The following is a 20263-nucleotide window of genomic DNA, read 5'->3' as shown; positions in this document are numbered from 1 at the left end:
ATTTATACACTGGCGATCAAAATTAGAGAACAATTTATAAATAATTGAACAATTCTGAAATAATGTCATCTTCACTGCTCAACAGTTGAAGGATTTTTTGTCCCGTCTATACCATACAACCAGAACACCTTTTCCCCAAAATAATAAAGCATTTCAACAAAAAAACATTATTTTGCAGAAAACACACTGGTCAAAATTAGAGAACAACAATGACTGTAGCATGGAAAAAGATTACAGCAAAATTTTCTAAAGGTTACAACAGTCAGCAGTTAGTAGGAAGTGTACAGGGCTCTGCTCTGAATAACTTCAGCACATCTGTGGCCACAAGACAGCACTAGTCTCTCAAACTGCTCTGGTGTGATTTTTGCCCACTCTTCTTCCAGTCTTCTCGACATTTCAGTGACTGTATGGGTTTCTTGGCCATAACTTTGTAGCCAAAGATTTTCCAGAGGTTCTCTATTGGGTTGAGCTCTGGACTCTGGGCAGACCATGTCATTATTTCAATGTTTTCAGTTTCAAGGAACTGCTTTACCCGTTTTGCTGTGTGACATGGCACGTTTTCCTGCATGAACACCTTGGGCTGATTAGGTAATGAACGCAGGGAAGCAACCATATGTTGTTAAAGAAGGTTCTGATAAACATTTGCATTCCCTCTGCCATATACCTATAGAGGCCCAACTCCTGCTGCAAGAAACATGCCCCAAACCATGACACTTCCTCGTCCACTTTTTACAGACTTCTTTATGCACTTTGGGTTCATTTTTTCTCCAGTTTGTCGCCGAACATAATGTTTCCCATCGGACCCAAATAAATTCAACTTGCTTTCATCACTGAAGTGAACTTTGGAGCAGTTCTCCTCTGTCCACACAGCATGCTCCTCAGCAAAGCTTATTCTTGCCTTTTGATTCTTTCTGCTAATGAGAGGTTTGGTGACTGCAGAGTGGGCTTTCAGTACAAATGCTCTTAATCATCGAGACTGTATGACGAGACAGATCTTTACCCTGTACAGTGCTGAACTGGTGAGAAGTTCCAGCTTTAGTGTAAAAACGATTGCCCATTGAGATTCTCCGTAGTATCCTGTCATCTTTTCTGTGGATGACCAGCCTTCTTGAGGGACTTGAATGAGTTGTGATGTTGTAAAGATTTAGTATTCGTGAAATCACAGATTTGGAACGACCAACTTGTCTTGCTATGGCTGATAGGGTCATCCCTTTGGCCTTTATCTGGACAACCTGCTGCCGAAGGCTATCAGTCACTTTAGAACCGCCCACCATCTTGCAGAGTCAGTGAAACTGGAAATTAGGCTGCCAGGTAAATAGGGGTTGACAGATAATCAAGGGAATTAGCGCCAGATGCCAGATTGACACCAATAACTGGGAGGTATCTGAAAGTGTTCTCTAATTTTGATCAGTGTGTTTTCGGCAAAATAATGTTTTTTGCTGAAATGCTTTGTTATTTTGTGAAAAAAGATGTTCTGGTAGCATGGTATAGGCGGGACAAAAAATCCTTCAACTGCTGAGCAGTGAAAATGACATTATTTCAACATGGTTCAATTATTTATAAATTGTTCTCTAATTTTGATCGCCAGAGTATATATATATATATATATATATATATATATACACACACACACATAGAGAGCAATTAATTTAATTTAAAATAATATTTTACAATATTGCTGTTATTGTACTTTTTATTAAATAAATTATTGGGAAGTAAAAGAGAGAAATTATTTTGTTTTAATTTTTAAAAAATAATTTTTCAATGTATATTTTGTTGGTTTTGTTCATTTTTTTGTATGTTTTTTTTGTATTCATTTTAGTTTTAGTTTAGTTCAAAACAATTAGCTTATTATTTAACAAATTTCTGTGTTTAATTTTACTTTTTAATTTTAATAATTTAATTTTAGTTGCTAGGACAACATTGTTCATCTAATATTTATCATTTATTTTATTCCAGACGTATTTAACTTTTTGGGGGATGCCATTTGAATCAATTAAATGAAAGCTTGTAAACTAAGTCTAGGGCCTCGTTGACACTAATACATTTTAGTTTTAAAACGGCGATTTAGAATGTTAACGATCCACGTACACAATGGCGCTTCATCTAGCGTTCCTGAACAGATCTCAGTCCACCATATTTTACTGAAAATGCACATCACAAGACTACACTCAAACTCTAGCATGCACTGCAGTGTATGCGTGCGTCTGAACTCAGCGGGTGTTTTGAGCAGAACTCCCCAGGTAAAAGATGTGCACGTCGGACAGTTCATCCAAAATCTACCGCTGGATTTAATATCACTATATTTATTAAATGTGATATTTAATTCATCTTTTCAAGGAGGCAGTTATGTTATAGGCTATGTTTGTTATAAATATGCATACAGTGAAGATGACCCTCGTATAAATATGTTGCTACATTTTTGGTGTCTGTTAAGGTGTCAATATCAAAATGAAAATAGGAAGTTCTTTATATCATGTTTTCATTTTATTTTTCTGAAAGTGAAACAATGTAGCCAGGATGATGCGAATGAGGTTATAAAGTACCTTGTTACCTTTGAAGATTTACCCGATGTGTCCTCGGGAGTTTGTTTTTCCATATCCAACTTACGAAGTCTGAACTTAAAAGGAAAGGATGCAAGACTGAACTGTGTGTAGGTTACTAAATATTGAGGAAAAAGCCCCAATTAGATGCAGTCATGCCTCCGTTTTCAGATGTCTATTTTTCCCCAGCATTTTAAATTGAAAACAACCTCTTCACCATTTTCGAAAAGCTTAGTTTTCAGCGCTCAAACTCTGGCATAGTGTGGATGGATGGCATAACCGTAGTAAAACTTATCTTTTCTTATCTTATGGTCAAGAAGACCTTCATTTTTGTCTGCATCAGATCATTTCTCTTCCTGCTGAGCACTTTGTCTTCCCTGCACACTTTATTAGGAAGGAGCGTGTCGTTATCTAGTTCACATTAGGAAAAATACACCACATGGAGAGATTTGAATTTTTATGGGGTCATAAATTATCGCAGTTGATTACATGTCACATTTGCATGCAATGCAAAGCAAGTTTGTTTGGCACTACAAGATCCCCAAACTTAGTGTAATGTGAGGAGACGTTAAATAAATAAGTCATGGAGCAATTTTTTATCATTTAATGAACCTAGGCGATCTGATTAAGAAACTATTTTTCCTCCACTCCTGAAACAGGCAAGACATTTTTCAGATCTGCTAGATTTCCTTCGAGTAGACAGGATTTTCTTGGCAGAGAATGAGAATGGATTGGGTTTTGCCATATTTGGTCACTAGATTAATGAGATTTTTTTTTCTTTCCTGCCCTTGTGATGTTCAGTGGCTTATTTTATACATTAGACCACCACTGCTGCACTGTGATTGAGTAAATATACAGAAATGGCTCATTTATACGCTCTCACAACTTTGCAATAAAGCGTAACGTTTTTCTCATGGGTAAGCTGTCAAGAAATCATGCATGGCCCTTTAAGTTTGTATTTTTTCTGTGTTTGACCAGAACCTGTTTGCGTTTGGAGATGTTGATGGTAAAGGCATCGATGCTAAACTGCAGCATCCATTAGGGGTTTCCTGGGACGAGGGCAGAAGCCTTCTCTATGTGGCCGATTCTTACAATCACAAGGTCAGTTTTATACTTTCAAGAAATACTAATTATTAGTCTATTTTAAACTTTATACTTTCTTGCTTTGACCTAGAAGAATATTTGAAAGTTGTCTTAGAGGTTATTGCCATAGTTGTAGGTACTAGTGTGCCTAGAACAGGGCTGTCCAAATTCGGTCCTGGAGGGCCGGCGTCCTGCATATTTTAGTTTCAACCCGAATTAAACTCACCTGAACCAGCTAATCAAGCTCTTTCTAAGTATACTAGAAAGCTCCAGGCAGGTGTGTTAAAGTAAATTGGAGCTAAACTATGCAGGACACCGGCCCTCCAGGACTGAGTTTGGACACCCCTGGCCTAGAGAGCCTAGACTTATCCTCTATGGAGATACTACACTACTTGATCAACAAAGCATTAATCTGAGATTTGTCAGACTAGCCCTACTAGCAGCCATAAAATGTATAACTTTGCTATAGAAAGATTTTAAACCACCTTCTACTTCTATGTGAATTAAAGAAGTGCCATCTTATATGCCTTTTGGGGAAAAAATTGTGTTTCGTTTGAAAAAGCAGCAAGATTTGTTTGTCAAATACTAGGGCAGTTTAATTTCTTACTTGGGTATAACAGGACAGAATGCTTAGAACCTGACTTTTTAAATGTTTTCTTGTTTAATTTTATTCATGGTTTATTTATGGCACTACAGGTTGGAGGTTTGGGTTGGGACATGTATAGGGCATTATGTGTAAGATTGAAAGATCTATTTAAAATATTCTGTACTTTGTTGTTCTTTGTGTTTATCTTGGCAAAACCCAATAAACATAATGCTCAGAAGAAAAAAAAACTTTATACTTTGCCATTATGCTTATATACACACGCACACTCGTATACATACAGTATACCCTGCATATGTTTTTCCCAATTCCTGTTTAACAGAAAGATCTGTTTTCAACACATTTCTAAACATAATAGTTTTAATAACTCATTTCTGATAACTGATTTATTTTATCTTTGCCATGATGACAGTACATAATACTTAACTAGATATTTTAGTAACCAGCTTAAATGGCAATTTAAAGGCTTAACGAGGTTTATTAGGCAAGTCATTGTAAAATGATAGTTTGTATAAAATATAAAACAAATAAGACTCTCTAGAAGACATTTTTTTTAGAAAATATTGTGAAAATTCATTGCTTTGGTAAACCTAATTTGGGAAATATTTGAAAAAGACAAAAATTATAATCACAGGAGAGCTAATCATTTTGCCTTTAACTGTATATTATAGCAAGGGCTGGTAGGAATGAATATGATGTTTCATTTTTAGACAAAGTTTTGTGACAATCAATGGCATTTTTCCAAACCGGGGGAATATTACTGTTGCTGTTCTTTTTTTTTTTTTTTTTTTTTTTTTTAGCGTTTTCCTGTAAAATTGAATTAGTTGCAATTATAGACCAAATTTTGTACTGTAGGAAAAGCAATTGTGCATTCCATTCATCCATAAATGGACTACAAATTAAACTTAACCTATAATTTTGCCATCCCAAGTGAGATGTCAGTCTGAAGAAAGTGCACAATCCCTTCGAAGAGCACTATGGCGACATTGGGAATAAGGGAACACTGATGTATGCCTTCAAGGAAAGAAGAGAGGGAAATTTACCCACCTGTCACTGCACATCACTCTAGCACTTAAAGAAATATGAATAAAATAACAGCGCTGAGACTCAGGTGCCATTATTGTGTTTAATTAGTGCCAGATGTGATTTGTATGCAGCTGTTCATTAAAATGCAAATATCATTATGATCATTTAATTAAAGCATGTTTCACACCTGTTTTGAAATCCAGTGTGATTTCTCATTTTAAAGAGGTTTGATTAGTCAGAAAATCATATGAAAAAATTAAGACACCAATTGATTTTTTTCCCCTCAAATTTTAAAACCTGAAAAAAGATCAGATCATTTTTTTGTGTCGTATTTGGGGAATTTGGAATTTCATACAGTGTCATAACTTTTTCACATGACTGTATATCAGGGGTGTCCAAACTCGGTCCTGGAGGGCCGGTGTCCTGCAAAGTTTAGTTTCAACCCCAATTAGACACACCTGGGCTAGCTAATCAAGCTCTTACTAGGCCTTCTAGAAACATTCTTGACCATTGAGGCAAGAAAGCAGTCCAAACCAACGAGCCAAGCGATTTCCTAAATCAAAACAGTAAATGCGTTGCATAAAAACCTGCAGTGTCTGATTTTGGGAGTGAGGACATTAGTTATCACAGTTGTAAACCAAGGAGCATCTCTTGGTTTCAGAATTTTGTGTAATTGGTTTTCTCCTTGCAGTGGAAAAATGCTGCCCTGATAAAATCTGAGTATTACAAAATATATTGTTTTGAATATAATTAAATATATAAAAGTTTGCCAGTTAATTAAATACGAAATATAGCAACACAACCTTATGTGTGTGTGACATACATAAACACATTTTGGTGTGCTTTGAAATGCTGGAACCATGAAGAAAATGCAACAAAATGTACCATTATATCTCTGTTTCAAAGCAATTGATCTACAGGTCTAAAAACGCTTTAAGATGAGTAAAACACAAGTATGTTAATTAAACAGACATATGGTAATTTACATTTATAGTCATTTACAAAAGTGTAGTGCGTCATAAATGTGTGAAGGCTTTTGGGAGTGTTCCAAATGAGCGCATTTTGTAAATTAAGTGGATGTCCCATGCTCAGGGAATAGGGGAAAGTGAACACTGCCAAGGGAGCCTGTCAATTGGAATGCAGCAGTGGTAATTTCTTTTATTATTATTTATGGGTAACAGCTTTTTAAATATTCAGGATTTATCTGCATAAATGAATTCTAGTGCAGTGGCCCCAATACATATTTAAGCAGCACTTAAGCAGCGTTTAAAAAATGAATGTTATTCGATTAGATAAAATATTAAACTGTTGCAGCGTTCCAAATTGGGATAAATTCATTTTCGGAGTGACAGCAATCATGGTTGCAGCTTAATTGTAATTTGTTTAAATGAAAACCAAATAATAAAACAAAACATCAAAAGACAACATTTCTAGATTAATTTCATTTAAATTGATTTTATTTGGGAATATTGACAGATTTCCTCAATTATTAATAGTTCAGCAACTTGCAATGCGAGATAAGTGCTGCAAGTTTTTGAATAGGGGAACACCTAGTTTTAACCACTGATAACTCAGTGACTCTAAGAGCTTTTCTGTTGCAGATCAAAGTGGTGGATCCAAAGACTAAGCAGTGCATGGTGTTGGCAGGAACAGGGGAGGCTGGAAACGGGATTGGCCCGAGATTCCTAGAATCCAGCTTCAACGAACCCGGAGGCCTGTGTGTTGGTGAGGGAGGAAAGCTGCTGTATGTGGCAGACACCAACAACCATCACATTAAAGTCCTGGACCTAGAGACCAAAACTGTCTCTCTGGTGAGTCAGTTTTCATTCTTAAAGGTTTTTAAAGGGTTAGTTCCCCCTCAAAACTTAAAATATGATGTTTAAATTCAAGTGTCAGTGAATTAATAGATGTTTACAGTTGCTATAAATGTTTGTTTGCAGGGTTTTTGTGCTCAAAAAGCAATCCAGCAGCTTTATAAAATTAAGATTGAGCCACAGATATTTATATCTGATTTAATATTTTTTTTTATAACCTTTCAGGACCTTTAGGGGCCATTAACTTATGAATAAATATATGTTTGCAAATAGAGAGTGACATGCTCACTTTTTTTGCTCAGGTTTTTTTCATGCTCGAATTAAAAACATGTAAACTTTTTAGATTGAAGCAAGTGCACTTCACATTATGTGACAAGAAGCTTCACCCTGTTTATGTATTATACAGTATTTCAGTTATGACGGAAGACTAATTGCCTCAGGCAAGAACACGCAGTGCTGCACTTTTTGTTTTATTCCATAAATAAACCTGTATCAGAGCTACTGCAAGGGTTTGTCAGTAGTGCTTCCTTGGAGAGTGCAGCTGATGGTTGCTTAGCAATGGCAGACTCTAAGGAAGCACAAGATCCTGAGTGCTTTAAAATTGGTAGCGGAAGTAGTGTGCATCTTGTTTTCCAACACTGTTTTAGGCACTATGGTCCCTATCATACACCCGGCGCAAGACGCAACGCAATTGCTATTTGCTACTTTCACCTCAGAGCAAGGGTCATTTTGAGGTGTTGTGCCACACTGTTTAAATAGCAAATGCATTTGTGCTTGTATGTGCGCCTATAGGCGTTCTGGTCTAAAAAAGCAGGCGTGTTTTGGCGCGTTGCTATTTTGAGATACTGTAAATAGTCTGTTCTTTAGACCAGAATAAAGTCGGTTTATTGTCTGGCGCAAAATGCGCCTGGCTTACACACTACACACAAGATGTAGAGCAATACGCAAATATCTTTACATATGAAAAAGATATCATATATTAAGGATATATATAATAAGGATATATATAGGATATAAATATAAATGATTAAAATATTACAAAACATTTTAATTTCTAGCCTACATGAATTTAAAAACCACTGCCTTACTTTCTTCATCTCGGGAGGCTTTTTCAGTTCATTCAATTTGCTTTTGTATAATGTTATTATTATTTGCAGTATTATTTCTTTTATCCATATTTATATTTGTTTTATTAAAAACAAGCATAGATTTGTCCACCTGTCAGGTTTTAGACCATATGAGGCATGGCAGGTGTATTTGGAAATAACTCAGTATTTTGAGCACACTTCGTTATCAATGTTCATTTATTTGTTTGCTGGAAATTAGAACTGAATTTAGAAATAGTTTTGAAACCAATCTTTGCGCTTAACAAACAAAATTAATTATTTATAGGCTAATTGATATCTGTGCGGTAAGGTTTCTCTATCCACGAGAGCAAAAGCGAAAGTGAACTTACTTTACGTCATGTAAATACTGTAAAAAACATCTGATCATGGCAATGTGGATTTGTTTGCACCTGGTTCACTTTTCCTACAGTCATAAACATAATTTAACCACCTTGCTGGATGGCTTTTGATACCAGTACTCCTACTGACTCTCTATTATAATAGCATTTCAGCCATTTTTTTTTTTTTTTTTTTTTAATGTAGCTGTTACAATAGCTGTTTATAATGTAATCAAGCTGATCTCTGTCTAATGATATCAGTTACCATTATATGACATTTTGGAGAGCAATACATAATATGCATTACCATTCTGATAAATGTTTATTTGAAAAAGTGTGAACACTGCCTACTAAATCTTTATGCGCACCGAACAAGCAAACCCAGAACACTCAAACTAATGTGTCTCAGTTCGCTGTAAATAAACGTTGGTGCAGCTTGACTAAAACATGATCACAGTATTCATTAATGACATCTAAATAAGCTGAAAACAGGATAGGAGCTGTGTGAATGACCTCTTACACTGCAAATGACATAAGTTGCCAATAGGGGGGAAGAAACCTCTCAGATTTCAGATTTGACGTATAAAGTAATTTGAAATGGCTCTGAATATGTGCTCTTTTCTTTTAATTACAAAAACAACAAAAAAAAACAGCAGTGAAAAAACACAAGACAAGAAAGCATCTGATCATAGTAATGTTGGTTTGTCACAAACAATTAACCAACTTGCAATAAGGAGCTATTAATATCAGTACCTCCACTGACTTTCTATGATGATAGTAGCATTTCCACCTAAGAAGGTTAATTTTCTTTTAGAAAGGTAGCTGTTACAATAGCTGTTTGTAATGTAATCAAGCTGAAGTCTAATGATATCAATTGCTGTTACGTGAAGGCATTTTGCCACTACTATTCTGATAAATGTTCATTTGAAAAAGTGTTAAAATGTGTCTCAGTTCAATGTAAGCAAACTTTGGTGCAGCTTGACTACAACATGAACATGGTATTAGTTAATGATGTCTAAATGAGCTGAAAACAGGATAGGAACATTATTGTTTTACATTTCAGTACAAGTGCCCTATCCTTGTAGCAGATCTTCATTTGCATGTGTGACGGAGGAATTTTTGGCTCACTGGCTCTCTATTTTTGTACCAGTTTCCTATTGTAGGGCATCAAGATGTTGATGCGATCCTCAAAACCACCACCAATAACACATCTGCGGTCAAAAAGCGCCCTAAGCTTCCCAAATCAGCCCCTGTGCTTGCTATGCCATCAATCAGCATTTCTTCAGGGCAGTCAGTCACTCTTTTGCTGAAATTGGCGCTACCAGCTGGGACCAAGCTGACAGAAGAAGCCCCTAGTTTCTGGAGCCTATCTGCAGAAGGTACGGAATCCAAAACTACCTATATAAGTGCATCTTTCTTATCTCTCAATTTCAATTATTTGGCATGCACAATGTGTAAAACGCATTTATTTACATGGGGGTTGTTCGCACCTTGTACACCATGCCTCAGGGGCACCTACATGGGGTGAACTGTAGTGTTTTGTTTGCTGGATTGCTGTGCTCACACATTTTCAGCAGGCTTCAGGGACCAGCTGGTCGTACTGGGAGTCGATCCAAGGATAAATAAACAATTTCTCTCTATGCATCCCAATGCATAGTCAACCTCTTGTTCTATCTTAGCCTTTCCTTTCTCTCTCTCTTTCTCTTTTTTTTAGCATCACCCTCCGTCCTTCTGCCGCAACATTTGTCTTTCCTGTCGTCTTTTCTCCCAGTTATTCTCCACAAAGACATCAATCGTGTCCGAATCTTTCACGAGCGATAATCAGCTCAGTCACCGTAGACGACTTCTGCTCATCATACTGGCTGTTTGTCTATGAGCAGCACTAGAACATTTTACCATACAATAAACAAGCACCTAATTAGTTTATGAAAGTGGCCGTAGCTGAAGTGACAGAAAGTCCCAGGGGCCTACTCCGCAAAGTGACAACAAAGATACCCATTAGGACCAGAAAAAGCATGAGTGTTAGTGGGCGTTAGATGCTCAGAAACTGCAACTAATAGTTGTGTCCGACTTTGATTGATTGACTGTAATTATGCACCAAATTACAGAGAGTGCTTGTTTGTGGGTGGCTATGTGTGTAGTAGAAGATAACAGTGGTAATTGTTTTGTTTGTTAGATGTAAATACAAATGGGTGTCTGAATTCCTGGAACATGTAATTCATTATGTAAATAATTATATCAGCAGGGTAAGAATTTAATAGGGAATCGGGAAAGTGGCATCAAGAAAGAAATATGCCCCAATTCTTTTTTTGAAAGATTTTTTTTTTTCATTAGATTTTAGGTCAATAAATTATATTATATTATATATATTATTATTATTATATTATATATATATATTATTATTATATATAAATTATAAATTATAATTATATATATATATATAAACCATTTTGAGGGATGTAAACTATAACAATGGTCCTAACATATTTACTGTTTTACATTTTTACTTTTCATAGCTTCCGGGAATCCAAAAGGGTCCACATATTGATAAATAATGTTATGGCAGCTGTAATGATTGAATCGCCTCTTGTTACAGTTATAAATTTGATTTATGACAAAAAAAGAAATTCTCATGGGCCAATAATATCACCACATTGAAATGGTCCTAAAATAGTGCTTATTGAGCAAGGATGCATTACAATTATCAACAGAGACCATAAAGACCATAGGACTCAAACTCAATTCCTGGAGGACCGGAGCTCCACACAGTTTTGCTCCAACCCTGATCAAAAACAGCTGATCCATCTAATGAAGGTGTTCATGACTCTTTTGAACACAGCGATTATTTGATTCAGCTGTGTTTAATGGGGTGGAGCAAAACTGTGTAGAGCTGCGAGAATGTCTTACAGTATCATAATATTTATAGTGATACAAAAATGCTGCTCATCTAAACAAAGAATCATAGTGTGCGTAAACTTTATTATATATTTAAGTAATTTAAATATGGATAAATAATTTTATGTTAATATATTTTCTTAAATTGTATCAATTTCTGAGTGAATATGTGCAATGAATTTTGGTGTATTTAAACTAGTTTTATTAAACAGATATATTTATTAAAATAAGATTTTAGTTACCAAACATATTTAGAAATTGAAAGTTAATACAATTAAATTCAAGAAAAATAAAATAAATTACAATCTACAGAGTTTCAACTAAATTTTACTATTTTAACTTTAGTTATTCATAATATATTGCTTAAATAATATAATGTAATTGGAACAGCAAGTATATAGACATTTAAAGGGATATTTTAGCATAATACATTTTACTTAATAAATGCATGTAGCTCCCAATTATATTATTGGTATTATGAATATTATGAAGCAAGCAGATTAGTCTGTGTGGTAACTACTAATGTTATTTAGAAAAAACATCATCTACATCAGAATGGCTCGAAGTAAATTAATAGCAGATTCCTATTTTTAGATGCTTAACTAGGTTAATTTGGTTAACTAGGCAGGTTAGGGTAATTAGGCAAGTAATTGTATATGATGGTTTGTTCAAAAGCCAAAATAAAACCAATCAGACTTTTTCTAAAGAAAAAATATCAGACATATTTTGAAAATGTCCTTGCTCTGTTAAACATCATTTGGGAAATATTTAAAAAAATAAATAAAACTCAAAGGGGGGTTAATAATTCTGATTTCAACTGTACCTTTAAAATAATATATTCTTTAATAATATATTTTTAAATAATAGAATTATTAATTTATAATAATATAATATATTTAAAATAATAATAAATTCTAATAAAATCATTTTGCCTCAAAAAATTATTTCCAATTGCTAAAACAAAAGTAACGCAACACAAAAAAAATCGTTGAGTAAATATTCCCTTACAAATCCCCCAGAAATAATACTCGAAATGACAGGTATGCCCTTTTGTAAGACATTTTTCTGACAGTTCATGGTTTGTGCACTCTGCTTGCGATTTGCGTAGATTAGCCCTATAGGCCTTAGCTCTCGTCCTTTCCTTTTTTTGCTCTCACTGGAGATCATTTGATTGGACACTGTCCTAATTCTCTCTGGCAGTTGTCTTAGTAGCCTGCCCTTGACTCAAGGCCAGTGACACACACCTGGTACAAGCTGCATTGCAGAACCTTTAACCAAAGGCATTTTCTTTCACCGCACATGATTCCTCTGTTTTCTATGCATCCTGAAAAGTCCCCATCAACTGCCAGAAAAATATTTCATTGCATTGGCAAGTGTATATGTTTTTTTTTTTGTTTTAAACCCAAACACATGGTTCACCAAACAAACATCAGCCAAGAAAATCAAAGATTACAGGAATCATCCCTCAACCACACACTAAACCGTTTTATTTTCCTTGACAGGTAATGAGTGGTTGCTGGAAGGCCGAGCAGTAACTGGGAGCATTGATGATCTTTCTGAACCCATCTCGATCGTATTGTCCATCCCAGTGGCCCCTGTGTCCCCTGACCCGACGCTAACGCTCGACGCCTGGCTCTATTTCTGCGTTTCTGAGGGTGGGGCTTGTATGATGAAGACAGTGTCCTTCAAACAGCCACTTCTGATTAGTTCCACATCTCAGGAAGGTTCTGTCGCTATAACACTCAAGCATGCCTTTTAAAACTGCCACGCATATTTAAAGCACATATATAGAAGGGTCTGTTCGTGCCAAGAATTAAACTTGTCATCATTTATTCACACTTGTGTCATTCTATGCCCATATGAAATTTGTTCAATTAAGAACACAAATTCAAATGTTTTAATGAGAGATGAGAGATTGCCGCCCTTCATTTGAACATCTATTAATCAACAAACTATCCTGTTCCAGACGTCCTTTTAAAAAGGACTGTTTTTTCAGCAGAAGAAAAAAAATTGTTTATAAATAGCAGGAGCGACCCAAAAACCTGCGTAGACCTCTAATCTACATTGTGTTGCCTGTAGTAAATGCGCACCCTGACAGCCTGATGCAGAAAAGAAGATATAGGCAAACTGTCATATTTACAGTTTTTTGTGTTCAAAAGTTTTCATGAAGCTTTGTATGATTTCATATGAATCCTGAAGTCACGTAGAATGTTTGACAATGTTTTCGGTTGATTTTCTAGACTTTAAATGTCTCAGGATTGTTATGTTATATAGAAGCTCAGAGAGCTCAAATGAATTAGGGTTCATCCAAGTCTTGTAAAGAGACAATTGTTTATTTTAAGATGAACAGATTTCTGATTTAGTCTTTTATTCCCAAGTTGATCAACGAACAATGTTTACAGCATTCATATCTGGTCACAGAAGCTCAAGCATGCTCGCTTGATGCATGAGAACCAATGAGGTTGAATTTATTAGGATACATTTTCCATATAGAATGCAGGCGTGTAACTTAACCGAGAGCGGGTCAAACAATAGACTATCCTATTCCAGACATCCTTTTAGAAAAGCATATCTGCACTTTTAACTAGATTTATACAGTACTTGTCTCTGACTCTGCATCAGCCTCCCCTGACTAAGAGCGCAAAGTCATAAGTTGTAGAGGCTTTTCATTACTCATTCATATTTACCACAGTTAATCTGTACTTAGGACCATTTACGCATGTTGCATGAATGGACCAGGGCTATCTGCTTCATGCATTTCATTCGTGTGTCTGTGCATGCAGCATGTGCATAACGGCCCTTAGACAGAACAGGCAGGTTGTTCGATGAGTGATGCACTGGATGTGTTGTTCTATAGGACAAATCTTCTCTTCTACATCAGGTTGTCAGGCTGCACATGTTCTACAGGTAATAAAATGTACTACCATTAGATTAGAGGTCTGCACAGGACTGTTTTTTTCAGCAGTTAAAAAAAATAGTTAATAAATAGGGGAGTGGTCCTACAGTGGGATAGTGGGAACAGTCCTGCACAGACCTCTAATCTAATAGTAGTGCATTGGATTGCCTGTAATAAATGTGTATAAATATTAAATTATATTAAATAAAATATTAAATATTTACAGTTTTTTGTGGACAAAAGTGTTCATGAAGCTTCATATGACTACATTTTAACCACAGAAGTCACATAGAATGTTTTGTCAATGTTTGTGGTTCACTTTCTGGACTTTGAATGTCTCCGGATTGTTGTTTTACATTGTTTGTTTTCAGCTCTCTGATTCAATCTAAAATATCTTAATTTGTGTTCTGAAAATGAACAAAGGTCTCAGGTATTTGGAAAGACTTGAGGATTATTAATTATTATTTTTAGGTGAAATAACCCTTTAATGAATGTTTAAACCGTTTTCGGTTGAACAGACTTTTCAATGGAAGGGCAGAATCTCTCTGATATCAGATTAAGAATATCTTCATTTGTCTTCTTAAGATGAACAAAAATCTTTATGGGTTTGGAAATCTTTAATGGAAAATTCCCCCACATCACCCTCATGTCATTCCAAACATGTTCATGTTTATTTCTATTTAATTTATTTATCTAAAATATGTAAATGCCTTTTAATGTATCCAAAACTTTACAAATAGAGATCCAATAGGGTTGTTTTTGGGCCCCACTGACTCAAACTTTTTTCCCCCACTGTTTTGCATCCTGCAGAAGAAAGAGATTAATGACATGAGTGTGAGTGAAGGATTTTTAGGTGAATATCCCATCAACACTCAAATCACATCCTGTGGCTAACACATACTGTAGTAATCAGACAATTCACATGCCCGTCATCATGCTAATGATGGATCGCAAGTACTAATTGTGGAGTCGGGATCTGACTGTTACAGCTTGACAAATATTGAACAAAGTGCCTCATTCTCATCAGCAATATTTTTATGCTCCTCAAGGGGTGTTTCACATGATTAAGCTTGTGTAATGCCCTTGTTTAATAGCCTGATATCTTTACCAGCCATCGCCATTCACTCTCTCACATGCTCTCGCGCAATAATATATGAAATTATGCAGTGTAGTGTCAAAATGTAGCCCTTGTCAGCTGCTCTGACAGCCCTTCATGGTTGGGTTGGCAGATGTTGTTATTATTATTACTACATTTTTTTCCTTCACCATATGATGCTGTAAGACGTTCTTGTAAATGATCAGTCAGACTTAATGCTATTTTTATTGCCATTATTTATTACTGTTTACCGGGCATAAGTGCCTTTTCAATGAGCAATACACTTTATATTAATGACTTATGTTTTGTAAATCAAGCAGTGACATTAATTTCACTATTCAGTCCTTTGTTGGATGGAATCATGAGGCATTTACATCTGCATATTAATGTTTTCTGAAATGTTATCCTCTCAGCCTGTTATGCATTAACAATGTGTATTTGTAAAGCTGGCTGATAAATCATGTGCTTGCAGATCGTGCGCTTGGAGAGTGTGAATCAGACCAGGTTATTGCGTAGAAATGACCGCTAAAATACTGTCCTGTTTCTGTTTTTGCCTGCTTTTCCTGTGGCTGATAAACTGATTGAATAAAAACACAATTTATCTCTCTCCCTTCTGAGGGCAGCTCTTTTCTACAGCCTCCAAATTCTGCACTTTAACAGATTAATTGGATGCAGTGGTCTAATAAAGTTTATTTTGCCAGCATTTATGCGTTTAGTGTTTTCATATCCTCTTCACTACGCTAAAGGACCAATGCGTAAATGACAGCAGACCATCTGTTCCAACAGAAATGTTTCATTTTAGCTTAATTCAGCTTTTTTTTTTTCAGTGACATTTTAGAATACTCTAACATTGAACAACCACCAGAATGAACCGCCAACTACTCCAGCATATGTTTTACACAGCGGATGCCCTTCCAGCTGCAATCCAGTTCTTGGAAGAACCCATACACTCTCACATTCACACACACACACATACACTTATACATTAAGGGCAATTTTTGTTTACCTATACTGCATGTATTTCAACTGTGGGGAAACCGGAGGGGAAAACATAGGGAGAACATCCAAACATGCACATAAATGCCAACTGAGGCATGGTCCAGCTGAGACTTAAACCGATGACCTTCTTGCTGTGAGTGCTAACCACTGAACCATTGAGCCCAGCATTTATTAATCAAGATTAATGTAGAAGCTGAGTTAATGTCATCTCTCGATTACCGTAATCGATTTCCAAAATGACTACGTGTGATGTTCTACATAAAAACACAGTGGCTAAATCAGTGTGTGGTCAGGTAGTGGAATTGTCGCTTGGTGCTCAGAAAATGTAATAGTTGTGATTACGACTACAAGTATGGGGATGATTTTTAAATAGTTGGAATGTTGTAACTATGGTAATTACAATTAACTGCATATTAACACAAGTATTTGATCACCCAGTCACATGACAGTAACTCACAGCATTTAGCATGGAGATTTGTTCACAATAATCTAAATATTGATTTTTGAAACTGCTAATTTTCTTGGTCTAATTTTCTTTTTAAAAAAAACTTTAAGCTGCCTTTCACTGCACACGACATTCAGACACATATTCAGAATGAATATTCAGTGTTGTCGTGCACCATGGGAGAAAACCTGTATTCTCGCGGTATCCGAAATAAAGGAGTGCAAAAGCAAGAGCCTCTGTTCTCTGTGCATTCACCATTGTTGAATGCAGGGGTATCGCTAGACCCCATTTACTGGGACACGTGCCCCAGGAAAAATTGCCAGTGCCCCAGTAAATACTTTGAGATACTACACTTTATATGCAAGTTATTAAAAGTGGTAATCCCAGAATAAATTCGTTATTCGTTATACCGAACCAACGCGGGTGAAAGCAATGTAGTTTAATCAAAAAGCACGCATGTCCACAAAAAAAAACATAACCGCGCGCCCCTCACACACCGCTCCAGCTCCCGGTTGTGAACATGCATGCCGAAAAAATTTCGCGCCGCTCATGAGGTAATTGTGAAACCAGCGTAACAGTCTTTTATGTGGAGGTGTCTGCATGCAGTGAGTTTTCAACTCGACAAAAAAGTTGAAATATTATGATGATGATCTTATTTAGAATAAGCATGACTTCTGAAGCAAAACAGAGGGATTATGAGTCAGGGAAGAGATGTAAACCTAATTCTCAGAGTTGGGTCAAAGAAAACACACAACAGATAATTCTAACAAATTTTTGTATTATCTAGAGAATTTTATTTAAATGAAATTAATATTTATGTAAAAGATTTCTTAAATTATTATTATAATTATTTTAGCATAGTTGTGTCTTTAGATTGTTTTGCAGTTACATTAAGGATTAATTTATGTTATTTATTTAAAATTACAATAGTTTAATAACAATAATACTGTTATTTATTTGTAATTATATATTATTTTTATCAATATATATATATATATATATATATATATATATATATATATATATATATATATATATATATATATATATATATATATATATATATATATATAAATTTTGAAAAATATAATTTTTTATTTTTTTATTTTTTTTGAGGGGAAGATGTGCCCCAGTAGAGCTTTATGTCTAGCAACGCCCCAGGTTGAATAATTAGTAGATTAGTAATTAGTAGAAACTCATCATAGACTGCTAATATTTTCGGAATGAATGTGGAGACAAGATTAAAAATAACAATATATTTTTATTACTCATTTTAATTTATGAATGTAATTTTTTTTTAATATAGACTTTTTTTCTAATTCAAAAAATAACTAAAAACTCCTATTTCTCATCTGGTGTGCACGGACATGCTTGAACAACACACTGGAATACATCACATCCGGTCAGCCGGTCACATAAGGTCCAGTCGCAGGAGTTCAAATATTTTAACAAATCCACAGCTCAAATTTTCCACATACGGAGTTGATCGGAACTCCACACGGCTCACAGAGCTACCCTCCATAAATGACTTCCAGTCTGTCGATTGTTATTTGTCGTGTGCAGTGGAAAAGCGACTATAGCGATGAGAAAAAAAAAATCAAAAAAGGAGAGCGAAAATTCTACAGGTCAAAATTTGCTTGTCAGGATCACAAGTCAGAGTATAATGGCCAGATGTATTTTAGTCTTAACTAAATTACAAGCGAGGTCTGCAGAAAAGCACATTTCCTGACTTGAAGAAGGTGAGCTACAGCAGCAAAAGCCATTTCTGTCAGCATGCCAAAATTGGATAATAAAAGATTGTGTAGTTAGATGAGTCTCCGTTTCTTCTGCGATATTTGGATGGCAGAGACACTCATTTTCAACTTGTTGTTTGGATCACTGAGTCATTATTTATGGACAGTATGGCACACATTTATAAACACACTGTGTTTGAAAAAAGCACAGGCATATGTCAAAGCACATGTACTATGCCAGAGGTGCAACCAATGTCAACATGCACCCTATACTGACAATGAGAAGATGCTGTTGAAGAAAGTCATTATTTTTGTTTTATGTGCACACATAATTATTTTTGTTGCTTGATATTATTGTGATTGAACCACTGAAGGCATATAGCTGAGCCACAACCATAGCTGTCAATGGATGATAAGGGAGCTCTCAGAAGAATGATGTGGTTTGGAATGACATATAGACGAGTTATTAATAACATTATTGTCATTCTTGGGTGAATTAACGCTTTAATTGTAGACTCGTTTTTGAACTGGTGATTTGAAAAAGAAGTTACTGAATACAGAATCCGATCTGTCTGGTTCACAAATGAATTGATCAGTGCATTTTGTGAACCAAGTAAATTCATAAGATTCGACTTATTGATGAAAAAGGTGTTGTTATTGTGGTAGTGAAGTAAAATTAAAGATTACTTAAAATAAAAATGCTCTGATAATGCACTTAATAGTTCAGTAAAAAGGTTTGTCCACCACTTTAAAATCCAAAACCTCCCTGAGGTCTGTTGTTGACAATGGTTATCCCTTTTAGACCACATATAATGAGCACATCCAGCAGGATAACACACACAAGGCTCAAATTATCTCACAAAACATGATATTGAGTTGACCTCCACAGTCTCCAGATGTCAGTATTATTTTCTTCAAACAGAAACATTTTAAATGGTAAGTCTGTAACACTTAATTCATTAACAGGGTGTCCGTGGGGTCTTAAAATGTCTTAAATTTGAAAAACTTAAATTTTAGGCATTAAGAAGTCTTAAAGTCCCTAAAATATTTTTATGCAGGTCTTAAATAATTTTAAACAGGTCTTTAGTTTCCTACTGTATGTCTATGTAAGGTAACCCAAGACTCAGAAATAAAGGTATGCGAGCTGTCACTGGGGTGGTACCTTCTTAAAAGGTACACATTTGTACCTGAAGGGTCCATATTGGTATCTCAAAAGTATATATTAGTACCTTAACATTTTAAGAGGAACACTTTTGTACTTTTTAGGTACTAATGTGCAAACAAATTTGTACTTTTCGAAAAGGTACCACCCCAGTGACAGATCGTGTACCTTTATTTTTGAGAGTAAATCGGACCCATCCAATCACCAGCAATACAAAAGTTTATTTTTTTACCAATATGGTTTAAATATCTTTCTTATAATAACATTTGTTTCACAGTTTTTTATAGTTTTAACTGGAACTATTAAAAAAGACTATTAAAAATCTCCTTAGCGTTTAGCCCAAGTCTGAAATTTCATTTATATTTGTCTTAAAAAAAGTCTTAAGTTTGACTTGATGAAACCTGCAGAAACCCTGATTAAACAATGCTAAGCAATTGAACAAATTATAAGTATGTTTGGTCCACACGCAGCTGATAAGCATGTGCTCCATTCATTTGCTTGTTAGTGTTTGTCTGCCTGCCTG

The 20263-nt window shown here is 35.3% G+C and overlaps 2 protein-coding genes across 3 annotated transcripts in view; one reads left to right on the top strand and one right to left on the bottom strand.

The window, feature by feature from the left end:
* nhlrc2 (NHL repeat containing 2) overlaps positions 1-16104 on the top strand; it is a 41264-nt gene extending 25160 nt beyond the window's left edge. The window contains exons 8-12 of one of the 2 annotated variants that reach the window (XR_012388061.1): positions 3522-3644; positions 6858-7067; positions 9665-9893; positions 12912-13421; positions 13508-16011. Coding sequence is in view for 1 of the 2 variants with exons in the window: in XM_021480365.3 (XP_021336040.2) it covers positions 3522-3644; positions 6858-7067; positions 9665-9893; positions 12912-13168 (819 nt within the window). In the remaining variant the exon portion in view is untranslated. Of the gene's footprint in view, positions 1-3521; positions 3645-6857; positions 7068-9664; positions 9894-12911 lie in introns of both variants that reach the window. The other variant, XM_021480365.3, reaches the window with a different exon arrangement.
* The window catches only part of dclre1a (DNA cross-link repair 1A (PSO2 homolog, S. cerevisiae)), an 81371-nt gene that overhangs the window by 40441 nt on the left and 20667 nt on the right, over positions 1-20263 (bottom strand). The window lies entirely within an intron of this gene.

The sequence above is a fragment of the Danio rerio genome, chromosome 12 (genome assembly GCF_049306965.1).
Source record: "Danio rerio strain Tuebingen ecotype United States chromosome 12, GRCz12tu, whole genome shotgun sequence".
In the NCBI taxonomy this organism is placed as follows: Eukaryota; Metazoa; Chordata; class Actinopteri; order Cypriniformes; family Danionidae; genus Danio; species Danio rerio.
The sequence above is the reverse complement of the archived record's forward strand: the minus strand, read 5'-3'. Positions and strand labels throughout refer to the sequence as shown.